Here is a 19,626-nt window from a genome sequence, read left to right as displayed (position 1 = left end):
ATGTCAAAATATTTTTTTAGTCGATAAACTTTTAAATATTACAAAATAGTCATTAAACTTTCCAGATGATTATAAAATGGTATTAAATTTATTGAAATGTTACTGAATGATCATTAAACTTATGGACTATTGAAAAATGATCATTAAACTTATCAAAATTTATTATTATTTATAACGTTATAAGTACCATTTTGTAATAGTTTAATAAGTTTAACGACCCTTATGTAATATTTGAAAGTTTGGTTGCCAAAAAGTATTTTAATATAGTTAAAGTGACCTCTAGTGTGCTATACCCAAATAAAAACCAATACAATTGCCCTCTCCTAAATAAGCTCCCCACTTGCCCAAATGCCACATACCCCCCCCCCCAAACTTAATTTCTATTTCAGTATCAAAGGAATCTTTGATTAAGGGCGCCATTATTTCTCTTTCCTTGGTCACCAACTATGCCCAATTAAGGGTTTCACTATATAATTTAATTAATAATAATTTATTTTAATATAAAACAAAGACCAGGTATTTATTTGAGTGTAATAAAAATGTAAAAAAATCTTTATAAGATTTTATATATTTTTTACTATATTAATCATTTATAGTTCAAAATTAATTAATTATTATTTTTTAAAAGAAAAAGAAGGAAGACATGTAGAATCTAAATTTTCAGCCAACAAAGGGTGGTCCAATTCTTAATTTTTATGGCCCAACACAACATCAAGGTCAAGGGGATTGCATATGAATGCTGGTGAGTGGACAACAAACATCACATTCTCACACATCTTATCTCATAATTTGAATTTTGTTTATGAAATTTTATCTTACATTTACACACGAACCAAACAACGTTGATGATAAAATAATTGTTGTTATTTTTTGATATCTCGAGTTCGAGTATAATTAATGTTAGGAGTGTGTGCATTTAATTTCAAATTGTTGATAATTATCTTTAAATATATATTGCCTTATAAGAAACAATACATTAATTTCATGTATATCTCTTACAAACACATCATTGAAAAGTAAAAAAATTCATTATTATTATTATTTATCAATTATTATTTGATCTAGCAAGATAAGATGTTAGGCTTTTAAAAGCGATATCATGGTTCAAATTCTAACGTTATAAATTAAAAAAGTTGGATTATGAGGATCATTCTCATAATAGATATTTGTAGTACACGATCAATATTAATCGATCAATGAATTAAATACCGATAATTATAAAAACATGTATTTTAAAAAGAAAACTTCTACATTTCACAATCGAAACAAATGTCTAAATTACTTGAAAGAAATTTGGGTATTTGAAGATAAAGATAGGATTGAAAGAGGCGGGTTAACTACATTTTTAGTACCCTAACTATCGTTTTTATTATGTTTTGGCCACCTAACTATTTTTGTTTAAATATCATACCCAACGTTACATTTTGGTTTCATTTTGATCATTCACCGTTGAAATTTAACGGCGATGCTAACGTATCATCATAAACTAATGTCACATCATCATTGAAATAATTTGAAAATTGTCACGACATTAGTTCTGTTTATTTTTAACAGCATGTGACCAAAATGTAACATTAGGTATGATTTTGAAAAACATAATAGTTGAGTGACCAAAATGAAATAAAAGTGATAGTTAGGATACTAAACGTGTCATTTACCCTATTTTTATTTATTTAAAAAATATTTATGAAAAAACTAAACTTTAATAAACAATATCTAAAATCAATAAAAAACTAATTTTGTCAAAATAAAAATCTAAAAACTCAAAACCAACGTAAAAAAAATTAAAAATCAAATCAAATTATCATAAATTATTTAAAAAAAAACTCGACTGAATCATATCGATAAATCAAGTAATTACTTTTGGCCATTTTGAGTGGTGAGAAAAGAGAAATGGAATCCCTAATTGAAGATATTGGAGCCAAATGAGGTTTGGAACTTATTTGAGGATAAATGTATAACTCATAACCTATTTTTTTATTAGTCTAGTGTGATTATAAGGTAATATCTGTTTATAATATTTCTTAATCATTAGCAACACATATACATCATGCAGACGACAATTGCTCGAACCCAGGACCTCAAATATTCAATAGGTTCACCATTAGTTGTTTCATTATCCGATTTGAGAGGATTCCTTAAAGAAATGGATGGTAGCTAAGATAGGCCATCCCAATCCTCATCCCCCCACCATTCAATATGTGTTTTTCTCATTAAAGTATAATCTTTCAATTTGATCATTACATTTAACCAACCAAAAACAAATCTTCATATTTATGCCTTGTGATTTATAAGACAACTTGGTAGATATATTGCATGACATAATTTAATATTTTTGCATTAATCATAAAATCATTGTCACATTATGAGGAAGATTCAACTTGTTTTAGGATAAAGTGTGTTGTCAAATAGTGGAATTACTGCACTAAACTATTTTATTATAAAAGTGAACTCAATGGTTATTTTTCAGAAGAAAAAAACTCTTCAATGATTATGGCCAAACAATAATTGTAAGTTTAGTGCAATTTTTCTTCTTCTTTTTTTATCATTTTCATATTTTTATATTAATGTAGGTGGTGTCTATTTTAGACAGTAAAAGAAATATTTATTTTTCTTTATATTAATTAAAAATTAGGTATTAAATGGTTCCAAATAATTGGTACATAGGTGATGTAAACGAACATAGCATTTGGTGAACTGTTCGTGAATCGTTCGTTTAACGTCGTTTGTTAAACTAAATAAATGAGATTGAACAAAATTTTTATGTTCATTTAATAAACAAACAAACATAAACAGACGCGTTTCAGTTTGTTTATGTTCATGAACAAACTCGTTTTGAGCTCGATTATCAACTTGCTCATTTATGTTCATTAACAAGCTTGTCGGTTCGTTTATAAACCCATTTACTTTTTATTTTTATACATTTTAAATATTGGTAAATGTATGGACTAAATTAAACACGTGGTGAAATTGGAGTTTAAAGATTGTATTTTTTTATTGTTGTGGATGTTATATAAGATTTATTTAGTTGGTTACGTTTAATTTCTGAATATATAAACGAACATGTTCGCAAACATTGAACGAATATGTTCGCGAACACTAAACGAACGAGCATGAACACTTTTAAAAATAAATAAACGAAAACGAACCGAGCAGTAACACCTTTAAAAAAAATCTAACAAATACGAATACAATCATATTCATTCCAGCTTAGTTTATTTATACCCACTTTTAGTACATAGGAGAAAACAATACTACTAAGCCCACTACATTTTATTGTTGTTTTTTATAATTGGACAACATTGTGCTGCTTAGTAGAATTTTGGGTCAAATATATAAGTTTCAGACTTTACTATTCGGTTCCAATGTCAGCATGATTCAATTCAACACAGTCCGTGTCATTGGAAAATCAATTATATTAACTATTCGAATTAACTGATAACAATTTGAATTAGGGATAGTAAAACTAAAACCACAATTTTACCGCAAAAAAAGAAAAAAGAAATAATTACACAAATAAGTCATAATCTTATAAATATACTTGTTGGAATGAAATGAAATTTAACATAGGAATATACCATCTAACTCTAACGTTCATAAGTGAATTGAATAATAGCTCTCGAATGTACGGATTCACAAAGATTTGAAATTAGATTGAACCTTAAAACATAAGATTCTCTTCGAATGAATTGACCAGAACAGAGTTCGAATTCTCGAGCATCGGTTAAATCTATACAAATCAAGCAACCATGGCCAGCAACCATACCAACATTATCACCCACTGCCAAGTTCCGAGCAGTTTTAAGCCAGCTGATGGAAAAAATAATATTGCCATTCATCAATATAGGCACAATATGCATCATAGGAAGTTTTGACAATAGATGCATGTATTCGGGTTTACCTCGGTTATCATTGTTTTGAGACATCGATGGTGTCGGCGGTGTGTAAGTCGACATATTCGTAATCGAGATCCCGAGGTTGGCACAATCCAATCCGATTGCACCTGGAAAAGCAGACGAAGTTCAAAACTCAAATAACACTAACGAGTAACGCCTGCAACAATCGCGGCTACATCAGAACCAGTATGTTCTTACATTCTTTGTAACACGGGAAGGCCGAGACGTTAAGAAGATTGAAGTAACCCTCCGAACATCGACAGTTGTACATAAACGGCGACTCCTTGTCGCACGATCCGCCTCCGCAATCGGTCCAACTGCAGACTGTGTGACAAAGTGCCGCATTGAGCATTAAGAAAAAAAACGACATCAAACGACCAAACACAATGTGTAAACGGTACACATCTTACTATCAAAGACGGAGTGATTCATTTTGGTTTCCCTTTCTTGCACCGGGGAGGGAGCATCTGAACAAGCACTAATCACTGTACCTGAAAAAGAAAAAATCAAATCGACCATTAATCCTAAATCCTAAACTCTAAAATCAAATGCAAAATCATTTAGATTAGTTACAGTTGGGAACAATGCAAGGGAGAAACTTGAGATGCTGATGATCATCTTTATCAGAAAAGGTTTGCTTCCAACCAGGATCACATTCACAGATATAAAAGGGCAGTGTTCCATTTAAAGAAGGCTGGCATTTTCCTCTTCCACATTCCACTTCTTTGCATACATCATCTGCAACCAGAAAACCCCAAGTTAATAAAAGACCCAAAGATCTAAAAAAGAAATGAAAATGGGAAATGAACAAACCAAATAAGGGAGAGAAAAGTGGGGATAAAAGGTCAGATTTAGTAATCTTAAGAAGAAGAAATATTGAAAGCAAAGAAAGGGTTTTAAGAGAAGCTGCCATGGCTAGAACATGCAAAGATGGTTTATGAGAAAAAGAGAAAAAATACAAAGGGGTTTTTTTTTTTTAAGTATAAGAAAGCTTGAAGTGGTCTTCTGCAAATGGACGGCGGTTTTGATTGGTGGAGCTTGGTGGTTGAGATGTTTACGTACCGTGGACTCGGCTAAACTCTTCAGTAGTTCGTTGGAGGTTCAATTTCAAACTTCAAAGAATGGTTTTGGATGGTTTAATTTTGAATTTAGTCCCTCTGTAATCCTTTTTTTTCGTTTGACGCGGTTTAGTCTTTTTCCTGTAACGTTATTAGTATGTACAATTTGATAAAAATCATTAATTAATGGTTTTGTATGGTTTAATTTGGATTGACGAAAACATGTCACGTGACATCCTCGGATTTTGTTAAAAAATTTCGTGTGATTAAAGGGTTTCGAGATGAACTCTATCAAATTAAAACAGTCGAAAGACGTTTAAAGACACAAATAAAGCTAAGTTAGAGGGCAAAGTGAGAAAACACATGTATTTAGAGGGCTAATTTGTGAATTAAGCCAAAAAGTCCATATACACCAAGTACAAGGACCCTTAATTTAACTATATTGACAATTACGAAGGACAAAAAATGAACTTGTGAGATGGGATTTATTGTGTTGTTTGAATATAGAGACTATGCTTTGAATTTAGCTGAGATATTGTATTCAAATAGGTGCCTACTTTATTACATACACAGCGGAATACACAGGGAGCGTTGATGAGGGGCACATGGAAACTCTTTCCATTTGGTTTTAGGTTTGGCATAATGTGTATGATTTCTCCACATAAAGATGCCACCTAAAATTAATGTTGGGTGATGACTTTACCTATAATCTCACAGATTTGGGATCACATTTTCAAAGTTTTCTTATGCAGTCTCTTACATTTATATGCCCATGTTATCATTTCCTTGCATCTTTATGAAAATTAATGGTTAAATGATCACAACATACTAAATGGTCTAAATGATAATATTAATTATCATACAGTAACTTTCTATGCATTAATGATAAAAATAAAAATTTACTCAAACATGAATGATTCTTTCTCAAGAGTTTCACATTACAAAATTAATCTACGATTGTCTAAGGAATATATGATAATGAGAGTACCTTATATTACCAGTAATATAATCTTTATGACAGTGAACAAAGCATAAAAATCTTAAAGTTTATCGAGTCTAATGTAAATTTAATTATTTAAAAAAAATCAAAAACTTATTTATTTGATAAACATTTATTAATATAATCTAGGCCCAAAATTGTAAATCCAATAAAGTTTAGGAGTTAGGGTAAGGACTAAGGTAGAAGCTCAAAATTTTGAACTAGGCCCAGTTTTGCACAATATAATTGTAAACCCCAAGTTACATGGGTCTAAATTTTGTTTCAAACCCAACTTCTGCATTCACAAAACCAATCCATCAAAGTGTTGTATATAAACTAGAAAATGAAGATTAGGGTTTAGAGATCTTTCACAGGTTTACCAGCAGTCTGCTCTCTGTTGTAGCTAACCCATCAGAGCTTCAACCATGGCCGTCGGGTGTTCATTTCTTTATCTCTCAGTCTTTATTCAAAGGGGTTTTGCTTATTTTCTTAAATCTCATTTGTGTTGTAATACAGGAAGAACAAGAGAATCTCCAAAGGAAAGAAGGGAGGAAAGAAGAAGGCGTGAGTGTTTATTTCATTTTATTTTTTTAGCTTTGAACATGCTTGGGGTATATTTTAGAAAATGATCTGTTAGTTCTAACGTTGATTTTTTGTTGGTTTTTTTTTTTCTTTTTTTACTTTAGAGCTGATCCATTTGCAAAGAAAGATTGGTATGATATCAAGGCTCCATCAGTTTTCACTTCCAGAAATGTTGGGAAGACACTTGTTACCCGTACCCAGGGTACCAAGGTTTGTTCTTTTTTTGTTCAAACATTTCATTTCTTTATCATTGTGAAAAATGGTTTTTTTTGTATGTTTTATTCCTGTAGAATCAGGGTTTCATTCAGATTACATTGAACATCTAGCTAAGTGCTTATACTCTTCGTTTTACCTTTATAGGAATGACGGTAACGGAGATCAATGTTGTTTGTTTTGCTTTGTGTAAAAGTGGTGCATTTCTTTTTTTGAGCTAGCCTTGGTTATATTGAGGTTTTTTGTTTAGTCTTGATGATATATTCTTAATTGAGTGGGAAATTCTTGTGTCTGGTATCATATTTTAATAGTCGGGGAGGATGCTACAATTGCTGCTACTAGGAATTCTGGAATCGATTATCTTCGAATGAATTCATTTGTTGAAAAGCTTGAACTTATTGTTTCCTTATTCTTTTTTGGTCTTGCATCCTCAGTCGGCTTCAGTCATTTTGTGTAAATAATTTCATTGTTTCTACTTATGATATGCCATATGGATGTGGGAAAATCCTCATGATATTTATCTTTGCTTGTATATACAGCGTGATGAACTTAGACATGTTTAGTACATTTGCTTAACCGTACAGTTTTACAATTAGATTTCTACAATTTTATATGGTTTGAAGCTTGCTATTTTGTTGACAGATTGCTTCAGAAGGACTCAAGCATCGTGTGTTCGAGATTTCACTTGCTGATCTTCAAGGCGGTGATGAGGATCACGCATACAGAAAGATCCGGTTGAGAGCTGAGGATGTTCAAGGAAAGAATGTTTTGACCAACTTCTGGGTAAACGTGAATCTCTTGATTCACATCATCACTTCTTTGTTACTTCTTGTAATGAATTAACAAATATGCAGGGAATGAATTTTACAACCGACAAACTGAGGTCCTTGGTGCGGAAATGGCAAACGCTGATTGAAGCTCACGTGGATGTGAAGACAACCGATAATTATACTTTGAGAATGTTTTGCATCGGATTCACCAAGAGACGTCCTAACCAAGTTAAAAGGACATGCTATGCACAATCCAGCCAGATTAGACAGGTAATAATACCATGAAACTATGTCCAATGATTGCTCTTTTTACATATGCCTTAGAGATGGTGGAACTTCAAAGATTCCAGAGTCGGCCAAATCCCTTGATGATGTTGCTTTTGTTTTTCAGATTCGCCGAAAGATGAGAGAGATAATGACTGCTCAGGCAACATCGTGCGATTTGAAGGGATTAGTGCAGAAGTTCATCCCTGAGATGATTGGAAAAGAAATCGAAAAGGCAACATCGAGCATCTATCCTTTGCAGAATGTGTTCATTCGAAAAGTCAAAATCTTGAAGGCTCCCAAGTTTGATCTGGGGAAGCTGATGGAGGTATGTTCATCTGATTTTGTATATTTTCTATGATAAATATCAAAGCTTTTCCATGAAAATATTCCCATGGGCATGTTTTATTTTCATTCAGGTTCACGGTGATTACTCGGAAGATGTCGGTGTGAAACTAGAGAGGCCGGCCGATGACACCATGGCCGAGCCTACCCCAGAGGTCGTCGGTGCTTGAATCAAGGTTTCATGAATTCATCCTTTTCTTTTTGGTCGTTTTTTAAAGTTATGTTCATCGTTTTCCTTTTTGTTGTTTAAAACATGAGTTGAGTTTGCTTTTGGTTACCCTCTTTTTATTTGATATTTCAATGTTATTTTGTTAATCTAATAAAATAAATAATTATAAATATCACGTAATTAGTTAGTGTCACAAAGACACTACTTTATTTTTATAGTTTATTTATGTTATTTTTATAGTTTATTATCATCAATTATATTCGAAATATAATTGTTAATTTTAAAAGACTGCTCTTTTATGAACAATTTTAAACGAATATTGAAGATTGGAGATAAATCAAATATAGAAATCTAAAAATACAAATTAACGAACAAATGTTATTCGCATTGTTTTGTATTATGCTCTAGTTTTTATTTTAAAAAATAATACAAAAAATTTTGCTAAAATTCGAATTCGTCCCTGCATTAATTTTCAGAAAGAATTTTTATAAATTAAATCGAATAAAAATTGAATAATATGGGATTTTTAAATTGCAAATACTTTTGCCTTAGTTGGAGCTAGCAAAAAATTTCTTATTATATTTATAAACATTGGTCCATGGATAATAATACAATGTAGAAACGTTAACTAGGGGAATAATGAGGAAGAAGATCCAATGAGAATATTGAATACCCTATCAACATCTACAGAAAATAACTTCAGTGACCGAAAATGTCTTATAATATACGATTTTAACCAACTTTTTTTTTGTATTTACGAAAATAACCAAGAAATTCGCAACGTGAACTTCAATTTATCAACACAGTTTTCAAATTAGCAACGCGATTCTCCAAATTAGCAACGCGATTCTCCAAATTCGTAATGCTAATTACCGATATAGGTAAACATAATTATTCGCAACTCAGTTTTCAAATTCGCAACGAGATTTTTTACTAATCAAAATTCTACGTGTAACCACCATATTAAACTAAAAAAATCTTCTAATCATATTGAACTAATTGTGATTAGTTACTTTTAAAATTGACAAAGATCGAATTATTATTTACTCACGATTTTTTCTTTAAGAGGCGAGATTTTATATTTTGCAACACGAATTTGTCAAATTCGCAACTCAGTTTTCAAATTGTCGAATTCGGATTTTTTACAGGATTTTTTCCACCGAGTTTACCTATATCGGTAATTTAGTTGCAAAATTGGCTAATTCGCGTTGTGAATTTGAAAACTGAGTTGCGAATAGTTGTGTTTACCTATATCGATAATTAGCGTTGCGAATTTGAAAACTGAGTTCCGAATAATTGTGTTTACCTATATCGGTAATTAGCATTGCAAATTTGGAGAATCGCGTTGCTAATTTGAAAACTGAGTTGTGAATAGTTGTGTTTACCTATACCGATAATTAGCGTTGCGAAAACGAAAATCGCCTTGCGAATTTGGAGTATCGCATTGCGAATTTGGAAACTGTGTTGTGAAATTGGAGTTCGCGTTACGAATTTGTTAGTTATTTTAACAAATCAAAAAAAAGTTAGTTAAAATTATATATATTATAAACATTTTCGGTCACTGAATTTCCTTAATTTCAATCCGCGCTGTGTTTTTCATATTTTCCAAAGCGATCCGAGCAGCTTCTCTATCTCTCTCCCGTTGCACTTTCAATTCAACACGGGTCTTTTATTCAGCAGGTTCGATGATCTTTGTTCTTTGTTGTGTCGTGTTCATCGGATGATCATCAGTTTTTGGTGCCTTGATCGTCTGTTGGGATTTCAAGATAGTGTCTGCAAATCGGCTTTTCAACATCGCAGCACGCCCATCTGCGTTTGAAGTCGAAAACTCACCGGCGTCTGTTGCATGAGTTCCAAGGTTAGAATCATAACCCGCACTCTCATCCTACCATATACGGACGCAAAATCTTATATTAGAAGTAAATTTATAAAAGTTTAGGAACTAAAACATATTTTAAATAGAAACTGTAAAAAAAATCTAAATCGTAGTGTATCAAAATCTATGCATTCACCAAGGGTTCACAGGTTGAATATTGAATTGAAACAACTATGTACCTACGGTTCTCATATCTTCTTTTTGTACCGTCGAATACTGTGGAGTCGAAGTACTGTGCACCACCACCTTGGGTTTCTTCTTCGACGAACCACCGACTCGATCCACCGCCTCCACTCTGCGCTTGGAATTCTTTAAGTCGGAAGCTTGCGTATCGACAATTGGTTTCATCTTCTGCATGGCAATAACTAGTTTCTAACTTTTTTAAGGAGATAAGTAATCACACAACTATTTAAAAAGAAAAAAAAGGAGAAAACTTTCTCACAAATAAGTTTTAATGATTTTTGGATGACAATAAATATTTTATGTTTATATAATAGTTCAAGAAATGCATATAAAATACTAAACCTCTTTGGATTTTAATTTTATGATGGTGTAGGAAACTAAGATAATAAATATAACAAGATAACGATTTATTACGAAAAAAGTGGGTGAAAAAATATTAAAAAATGAATTGTAGATATTTTACTTTATAAAATTGATTATTTTAATAAAAAAGAACAAATCCTAATCAATTTGTATTATAGATTTGTAACAATTTTGTGGAATTAAGATAATAAGTATGTGTAGATAATGATATAACCATAGAGGCGAGTGAAAGAAAAAATAATTTAAAAAATATATTTTAAAATAAATTATAATTATTTTATTTAATAAAATCCATATTGAAAATCATTTATTTTTTTTAACTTTGTTTCTTGAAGACTAAGAAGCCATTTCTCTCTAAACGTTTTTGTGCATGCAAATTGTTTCATATTGTTTTGGTCTAAAATATGGATTTGTAGGACTTTTGTTAGCGTTTCAGTTTGTAAACACTTTTAATTTACACTATATTATATATAGAGTTTCGGTTTTTGTATTCACTTTTAATTGTTTTTTTTAATATTATTAGTATGAATGTTTTAAAGGATGATTATATGGGATTCAATTTTAAGATTTTAAATTTTTATGATCACCTCGATGGTCAAATATAGCATCCATGACCTTCAGATCTTGTGGGTCAAGTTTAGGATGTTATGGTCGATGTCTCATTTTTACAAAATCTAAAGTTTAATATCAATTGTATATAAATATATTTGAAAATCTAGTATCAAAAAGATCAATTTAATATTATTTAATATCAATTTATAAATTTTATCTTATTTTATATTAGAGTATATCGATAGGTGAAATTCGTTACAGAGTCCTTTGACAAGAAAGTGATAAGCTAATACTATTAAATATATTAATTTTTTAAAGGTATAAAACAATTTGAAAAGCATGCATTAATAATAACTTTAAGGTATTCTTAGAAAAATAACTTCAAGATAACAACAAATATTGATTTTAGAGTTTGACCGAATTTGATTTGACTCAATTAATAATATGATATAAATTAATAAAAAGTAAAAGAAAATAGAAAATCTGCTTTGATTAAAAGTAGGAAACATATATACTTTTAATGTTGATTAATAATAGGAAACTCAACTTCAGTAGATTTTTTTATATATAAATTTACTTTGTAATCAAGTAATTATCTTTATAACTATATACTAGGGACTAGGTTGTCCATAAGGACTTATATTATATGTTTTCTCTCTATATTAGTGAATTTTCTTTTTTTTTACCCGTAATTTTTTGATGTCTCTTTATTTTACGATCATTATATATGTTGTTATCTTTTAACAATTGAGTTAATTGATAAACTGCTGATGTATTTTTAATGATGTCTTGCATTCTGATATTGTGAATGAAAAAAAAAATAACATTGCTTGTTGAGTTTTGTCTCCTGCTTAAGAGTTCGACCTTACTCAAATCTAAATATAATTAAAGTTTATGTGGCGATAACACACCGAAAATCTTAGATAAAGTAACAACAGCAGTAATACTAATAATAACTAGTTCCAGGTTAATAAAAATGATAAATAAAATTTTGTCAGTATCAATAAATAGTTAGTTTAAAATTTAATTAATATTAATAAAAATATATTAAATTTACCTAATATATATATATATATATATGATTTGGGTAGTTGAGCGGCAAGAACAGTATGAACATAGCATATCATGCTTCTTTGGTCCTATTGCCATTGTTTTAAACTCATCTTCTCCTGTCATTGACACCCCAAAGTCCTTTCTCAATTGAAAGAGCAACGGGAGAGAGGTAGAAAAAGCTGCTGAATCAAATATATATGTTGAGTTGAATGAGCAACGATATAGAGGTAGAAAAGCTGCTGAATCAAAGACATGTGTTGAGTTTAAAGAGTGACGGGAGAGAGATAGAAAAGCAACATGGATCGGATCGCATTAGAAAATATGAAAAAACTGCAAAATTAAATTCAATTCCTGCAGTGTTTTTCATACTTTCTAATGCGATTCGAGCAATTTTTCTGTCTCTCTCCCGTCGCACTTTCAACTCAACTCATGTCTTTGATTGAATAGTTTTTCTACCGCTCTCTGGTTGCTCTTTTAACTCGGCACATGTCTTTGATCCAACAATTTCTCTCTCTCTCTCTGTCTCTCCCGTTGCTCTTTCAATTCAACATGTTGATGATCTTTATCTTTTTTTGTTTCGTGTTCATTGGGTGATCAGTTTCCGGTGCATTCATCCTCTGTTGGGCGTTCAGGATAGTGTCTGCAAATCAGCTTTTCAACATCGCAGCACGACGACCTGTGTTTGAAGTTAAAAATCCTTGTGCACGAACGACATCTTCGTCGTACCATAATACAAAAATATGGTTTTCGGTTGTATCATCAACAGTAATGTATAAGAGATAAACGAAAATAATTTTAATTAATTAATATATCTTCTATATTTTATCTAATTGGGATTTTATGAGTTCTGTATAACTAAGTCTTTACTCTTTATGTGATTATGTACAATATAAATCCATCTTGGGTCTCTTCCTCGACAAACCACCAACTCAATCCACCGCCTCCGGTCTGCGATTAGAGCCTATTGAATTCTTTAAATCGGGAGCTTGTGTATGAAAAATTGCATTTATCTTCTGTATGGTGAAGACTAGATTCAAACTTTATGACGAGATAAGTTTGAATGATATGTTGGATGACAATTGATTTCATCATTCGGATTAAAATAAAATGGGTATTTATACATTTATGTCAATATCGATACTATTCATATCTGTATCTATACTCACCTATAGTATCGATACCGATTTCAACTTCGATGTTTGAATAATTTTCCTCGACATTGATATCTTACTTTTGATATCGATACCCAATGAATAGTATCTAAACTCAAGATTATTTTTAACAAGATTTTACACTTATTTAATCAGTATTGATATTACATGAACAATGTCGATACTAAAATAAAAAAATGACTTACAAGGCTCAAAAATCACCCTCAAATCCCTCTACATACTATCATTAAGGTCAAACATAATTTATAAAGTTTAAGGAGTCTTATAGGTTCATTTAACGAATAAATAACATATATTAAACAACAAATCAAGTATTCAAGCCACAATTCATGCATATCACCCAAATATAGTACAAAAATCATAAACTACAGACAAGACATTGCTTTTATGATAATCATGATATAACATGAGATTAGGAATACATTATTTTACTCATAATCATCAAATTGAGGCCTTGAATCAACTACCTCCAAGCTTCTCTTTGCCTCTAAGTCCAGAGAATTTCCCCTTCTCTTTTGCTAATTATCAAACACGACTAGAAATAGTTTTTAATAATTTAAAATGAGCAAAGAAAGGCTAAGATCAATCTTTGAAATCCAAGGGAGGAGAGAGAAGAAGAGTGTTATGAAAAAGATGAAGAGAAAAGAGTGGGTGAAAATGAAATATGTCCCTCTAATATTCACGGTGATATCACGTACTTCAGCCTTCAAATCCTCAAATAAATTATTTATTCTTCTAGTCCCTCAACCTTTAAAGTTTCATAAAAATCCCTTTTTTCTAGGTCCAATTCTCATCCAAACGAGGCACACTTCGCGTCAAGGGTGCAGTTCAAAGCTATTCCGAGTCAACTCTCATACGTAGTTCATACAAATCATAATTTAATTATAATTCTATTAAAATTATAATTAATTTTTAATAAATTATTAATCTTAAATAAATTCTAATATTTTTTAATATTTACATAATAAAAACAAATTTGCTTATGGTGTATTTTGGTACGTCGTTTTAGTGGTACGTTGTGGTATGTGACGTACGCTGTAGAATTTTTCCTTATTAATATTATTATTTGTAGTACGTCGTTAGTATTTCGGTTTATAATATTAAAAAAAAATATTATAATAATTTTTTTGGTCCTCCTTAGTTTTAATATATTCATTTTGGTTCTAAATTTTATGGTTAAATTATATTTTGGCATCATTAGTTTTTAGTTTTAACAACTTAATCCATGAATTATCTTTTGACGATTCTCACCTTTAATTAAAGTTTTTTTTAGGAGTCGAATTGTATAAGAACATTGTTTCATTGATGATATTACAATGTAGAAACATTCATCGGGCAAATATGATTTTTATTTATATAATCATAAAGTCATGGCCAACATAGAAATTAAACTCTCTGAACCTAAATGGAGAAAAAGAGTACAATTTACTCGGCAATACTGAAAATAAAAATTCCAAGGTCCACACCAAGATACAATACATTACCCTTACTAACTACCCACCGATCCGATGGATTAACGAAGAAGAAGATCCTATGAGAATATTGAATTCCCTTTCAGCATCTAAATTAATTCCAATCCCCGCTGTGTTTTTCATATTCTCCAATGCGATACGACCAGCTTGTCCATCTCTCTCCCGTTGTTTTTTCAATTCAACACGCGCCTGCATTAATTTGTTTTTTTAAAAGTATAAAGACCTTGCATACCCTTTTGCCGTAACAAAATATTTCAGAACCCTTTCCCTTATGACGACGATGACTATGATGGTGATAATAATGATGATAAAAGCTAGAGAAGTTGAGAACAGTAATGAAATTTACAATATGGAGCTTGGAAATTAAAGTGAAGATACAAAGATACCATATTTTACAAGAAAAGTTTAACATTATGGAAGCGAGATAACAGGTTTATTACACAGATACAGCCTAAAAGAAAACATGACAGATTTTAAAGAATTTTCATCTTTAATTTTATGGAAACTGGAAGGTTTCCATTTTAATGCTTAGGAGTAAGAGAAGGAAATGAGGGTATTGACTGCAATATCAACTTCCGGCCACTCCGACCACCACCAAGGGTTGACCCTAACTCACATTGTGGAGGAGAGATCCTCTTACTGTTGGGGGATGACGTTTTAATGCTGGTTCCCGGAGAAGAATTGCCTTGTAGAATCTCGAGTGTTTCATCTTCTGCAACGGATTGGAAATGCTTTTCGATAATGTTTGGTGGTTGGATAATATTAGGCTTTCCATATATGTGCCCGGTATACAGTGCGGAAGATGATCCAATGGCGATAAAGGACCGTGGCGGTTTACCCTTAGATGAAAATGGCAGTTGAACCAAAGGTCTGTGGAGAAAAACAATATTTTACTTTATAGCAAAAATATATTGATTTTATCATGGAAAAAACTTCAAACAGTTCAAGAATGAAACCTGCAAAGCTGTAATGGAGTTGTTGGGAGAGCAGCTGGATTTTGCTCTTCGTTATTCAAGATGTCTGTTTCTTCGAATTTTTTGTTAGCTGCATTCTTCTCCGAAGGATCTGTTTCTTCTCCGGGATCTCCTTCGGCTTCCAAAATAGCAGATCCTGTGTTTCGAAGCAATCAAGTGAATAAGAACTTGAATAATATAGACCGGTCAAGAACAAAACACCAAATAGACTCTTACCTTCTTTCCGACCAAATGCATTCTTACAGCCTTCGCATCTGCAGTTGATGGAACATCCGACACCACCCTTTAAGACAAGAAAACGGCTTCTAAATCAGTTTATGTAGAACAACATCAACAGAGGGTTTTTTTTCTGAGAAGGAAAACCTGAAAGCATTCACAATATTTCTTCAGGCAATTTGATTTCTTGCAGTTGCATCCTCGTTTATGTCGAGCTGAAGCCGGTGTTGTGATCAAGTCATCCTGCGAGAATAAATGGCAGTTAGGCTATGTAACAATTTGCAATTGACCAATTAGATAGAGAGTCGTGGAGTTATTCCGTACTCCAACTTCGGGTATCGGATCAGAGGTTCTGATCACTTTGGGAGCAAATGCAAGTGGGTTTCGAGACTCGATCTGCTTGCGAGTTGCAAGTACAGTATCTTCATGGATAGGCTTATTAAAGCAGTCTTGACAAGAACAAGGCTCGATGCAGTATACACCAGCAGCAAAGCATTCGCAGTAGCTGAGAAAAAAGGTTTCGATATCCAATGAGCACATAAACAAAAAATCATAACACCCTAGCAGACCACGGTGGTAAGCAGGAATATAAAGCATGTCCTGTAATTTAAAGAAAAACTAGAAGAACTTACAGTTTCAGACACTTCGATTTCTTGCAATTGCATCTTTTACAGGCCTCACTCTCTCCGGCTTGTTCCAATCTCCGCCTGAAAACCCATAACACAATGATGAAGAAACAAACGTTAAGAAATGTCCATCAGTAATAACCAATAAACCAATCAACAACACTGTCAAGTTATCATACCTCTTCTTTTTTGGACTATTTTGATTGAACTCTTCATTAACTAAATAGGCAGATGCCTGAGAAGCATCTTCTGCAAGTTGAACCCCATTTTCGACATCATCGGTTTCTCTTTTGGTCGAGACAGAAGCCAGTAAAGATTCATGTGCAGTTTCGTTATCTGCTGTGGGTGAATTGGATGTAGTGGTGCAAGGGAGAATTAGCTTTTGTGTCCCAGATGATGAAGTTTCAAGCTTCGAATTATTGTTATCCCTCGAGGCTATTGCTAGAGCATTTAGGTGCAAACCAATTCCGGGTACAATGCACCTTGAGGAATCACAGCCAGCCTTACTGGGCTTCAATTTGTTATCGACAGAAGAGTTGGTATTTGAACCGCCATCTAAGTTCTTCCTTCGAGCTGCCAGCATCTCAAAGTCTAAACAGCGCCGTCTGAACCCGCGATGCAAATTAGAACCAGGCTGTGCACAAACAGATAAAAGCATCATCAGTAAAAGCAAATCAAGAGAGATGACTTTCATGATAATTTTCTTGAGAGAATTAAGTTGCATAAACAAACAAAGGAACCCATGTGGTAGTGGACTAGTGCAGATGTAAGTCTGTCTACATTGCTATTACTGTAACAAAACATGAGAAGAAGAAAACTTGTCATACCGAAACTAGTAAAAGAACAAACATGTTTAGAGTTTTCTACTTTTCTGCAACTCTTTCAAATATACATCATCTTTTACCTCAATAGAATATGGGGCGGACATGCGATTTTCCATATGATCAGTCAGACTGCCGGGCACGATGTTTGTCACATTATTATCCTCAAAACTTTCATTCACACTATTAATTTCGCTGAGCCCAGTGATTCCTTCAGTTTGATCTTTATAATCACTGATATCATCTTGTGGGAACTGCGAAATAAGAGTAGAACAAATTGTACTACCAGGGTCCAATGATTTCAGAATTACACCCCTAAAAGCCTCAGAGTCGTTGGGGGAACTAAAAATCAATAGGTCAGCTGTCTCAGAAATCAAACTCTCCCACTCAGATCCAATCGTTTCCTTTTTTCGCTCGATCTGGAAAGTGGCAGCTACTTCCACGCCATCAGATAAACCTTTTTGAGAGGCCTCTTGAACGAACGGTACAATCGCGAGAGATGTGCAGGTAGGTTGAGAGACACAATTCATCTCGATTACACAAGGTGTTGGAGCACAGTCAGGGCTACCACAATCATATTTTAACGTCTGTGGCAGCTCGATTGCAATCCTTGATGGTTCATTAGGCAGCTCAAAAGAAACCTCACCCAGGGAAACTGCTGGATCGAAATTCTCATGTACATCCACACCGGCATCCTCCACCGGACTAACTTTAGTCCCATCAGCAGAAGACAACTCGGGTTTTGATGGATCTGTAGAGCTAAGCCAACAAGCAAATAAAAAAGAGATTATAAAGCATGAAACTAAACAAAATCAAGGATGTATAATACTAGTTCATTACCATTTCAGGAACCTAGATTCCTTGTGAGAGCTGACATGGGGCGAAGTGAAAATAGAGGGCAGTGATGCGAAACTAAGCGGGTTGAATGTCTGTGTAACATGCACGGATTTGACAGGCTTGATGGGGGAGAGACTGTTGATATAGTTAAAGACCGGAGAATCCTGGGAAAATCACAATGTTAAAAGGCCAAAAATTTCCCTTAAAGCATCTTTTGATCCAAATCAAATGTTTATCCAACATCCAAAAGACTAAAAATTTTGCAACAAAGATGAATTCAAAAGCAGGGGAAGTGAAACATCTATGCTGTAACCCCTATCAAATGAACACCACAACCAGAAAAACCCAGAAATCAGAAGGCAAAACAAGTTTCAGAAGAAAAAAGTTGAATTCTACCCAGAGATCTAATTCCCATAAAAGTAAACAAATTCACACTCCAGAGAGAGTAAGAACTAAAAGAATGGACTTTTATGAAACAAAACCCAGAAAAGATGAAGATCAACTCTCTCACAGAGACCAAAAAAACAAGCACATGCAGTGCATAAGAAAGCGACAAAAAATCAAAACTACAGAAAGGGTTTCCCCCAAAAAAAGAATGATCAAATAGTTGAAGAAAATTAGTACCTCAAACTTAGAGAGTGAAGAGCTGATCTGGGTCTTTTCTGGGGTATTCATCATTTCCAGAGGAAGAAAGAAACTCGTCACTCTCTCTCTCTGTACTGTTGAAAATTTTCCCTCCCTTGACTCTGTCAATTTGCTTTAACTTCCAAGATAGCAAACATAGAGTAATGAGAGAGAAGAAACAACGGAACAAAGAAGAAGAAGGGGGAAAGGCGGGAGAGGGATTTTCTCGTGGATAGAGACAGTGATTTTGGAATATAACAAAAACAAAGGAGAACAAAAAAAAGGTCCAAAAATTAGATTTGTCAAGATTTAGAATTTACAGGGCAAAGCGAGAGAGAGAGAGAGAGAGAGGGGCAAAGAGAGGCCCACTTTGTCCACAATTGTCCTAACAATTCCATTGCTAAACACACTGAGATTTTTCACTTTAACACCATAAAGTAAAAAGAAGATGCTACAGTGGTTTCATCTTCCTTCCTTCCACACTTCCTTCTTTTTAGACTCACTGGATTTTCTACTATTTATAACCTTTCTCTTTACTCTTTCCATTTCTTAACGTATATTCTATTTCTATTTGTTTTGGA

The 19,626-nt window shown here is 32.7% G+C and overlaps 3 protein-coding genes across 6 annotated transcripts; 1 reads left to right on the top strand and 2 right to left on the bottom strand.

The window, feature by feature from the left end:
- Window positions 1-3,677: 3,677 nt before the first annotated feature.
- On the bottom strand, window positions 3,678-4,809 carry LOC120128401. Its single transcript, XM_039146078.1, has 6 exons — window positions 4,710-4,809; window positions 4,470-4,634; window positions 4,307-4,387; window positions 4,095-4,220; window positions 3,902-4,003; window positions 3,678-3,810 (listed from the first exon to the last, which is right to left on the bottom strand). Exons 1-6 carry the CDS (start codon window positions 4,807-4,809, stop codon window positions 3,740-3,742), a joined length of 645 nt encoding a protein of 214 aa, XP_039002009.1. The 3' UTR covers window positions 3,678-3,739.
- A 1,493-nt stretch (window positions 4,810-6,302) lies between these two features.
- On the top strand, window positions 6,303-8,419 carry LOC120128405 (40S ribosomal protein S3a-like). Of its 3 annotated transcripts, none has more exons than XM_039146081.1 (8): window positions 6,303-6,369; window positions 6,450-6,497; window positions 6,620-6,725; window positions 7,371-7,511; window positions 7,583-7,768; window positions 7,890-8,090; window positions 8,182-8,307; window positions 8,344-8,419. In XM_039146081.1, the coding sequence occupies exons 1-7, from the start codon at window positions 6,359-6,361 to the stop codon at window positions 8,275-8,277; spliced, it is 789 nt and encodes a 262-aa protein (XP_039002012.1). In that variant the 5' UTR covers window positions 6,303-6,358; the 3' UTR covers window positions 8,278-8,307; window positions 8,344-8,419. The 3 variants fall into 3 exon arrangements, with proteins under 3 accessions (XP_039002012.1, XP_039002011.1, XP_039002010.1); XM_039146080.1 differs by having other exon boundaries at window positions 8,182-8,311; window positions 8,348-8,419; XM_039146079.1 differs by having other exon boundaries at window positions 8,182-8,419.
- Window positions 8,420-15,380: 6,961 nt separating this feature from the next.
- Window positions 15,381-19,198, bottom strand: LOC120128410 (protein tesmin/TSO1-like CXC 2). 2 transcript variants are annotated; one of them, XM_039146084.1, is made up of 11 exons: window positions 19,046-19,198; window positions 18,425-18,585; window positions 17,668-18,343; window positions 16,943-17,397; window positions 16,770-16,844; window positions 16,462-16,642; window positions 16,285-16,380; window positions 16,138-16,204; window positions 15,904-16,057; window positions 15,468-15,817; window positions 15,381-15,437 (listed from the first exon to the last, which is right to left on the bottom strand). In XM_039146084.1, exons 1-10 carry the CDS (start codon window positions 19,097-19,099, stop codon window positions 15,469-15,471), a joined length of 2,268 nt encoding a protein of 755 aa, XP_039002015.1. In that variant the 5' UTR covers window positions 19,100-19,198; the 3' UTR covers window positions 15,381-15,437; window position 15,468. The 2 variants fall into 2 exon arrangements, with proteins under 2 accessions (XP_039002015.1, XP_039002016.1); XM_039146085.1 differs by having other exon boundaries at window positions 15,385-15,817; window positions 16,943-16,971; window positions 17,008-17,397.
- Window positions 19,199-19,626: the final 428 nt, after the last annotated feature.

Source organism: Hibiscus syriacus, unplaced genomic scaffold (genome assembly GCF_006381635.1).
Source record: "Hibiscus syriacus cultivar Baekdansim isolate YM2019G1 unplaced genomic scaffold, ASM638163v2 tig00110480_pilon, whole genome shotgun sequence".
NCBI lineage: Eukaryota > Viridiplantae > Streptophyta > Magnoliopsida > Malvales > Malvaceae > Hibiscus > Hibiscus syriacus.
Note: the sequence above shows the minus strand (reverse complement) of the source record. Positions and strands in the feature narration are given on the sequence as shown.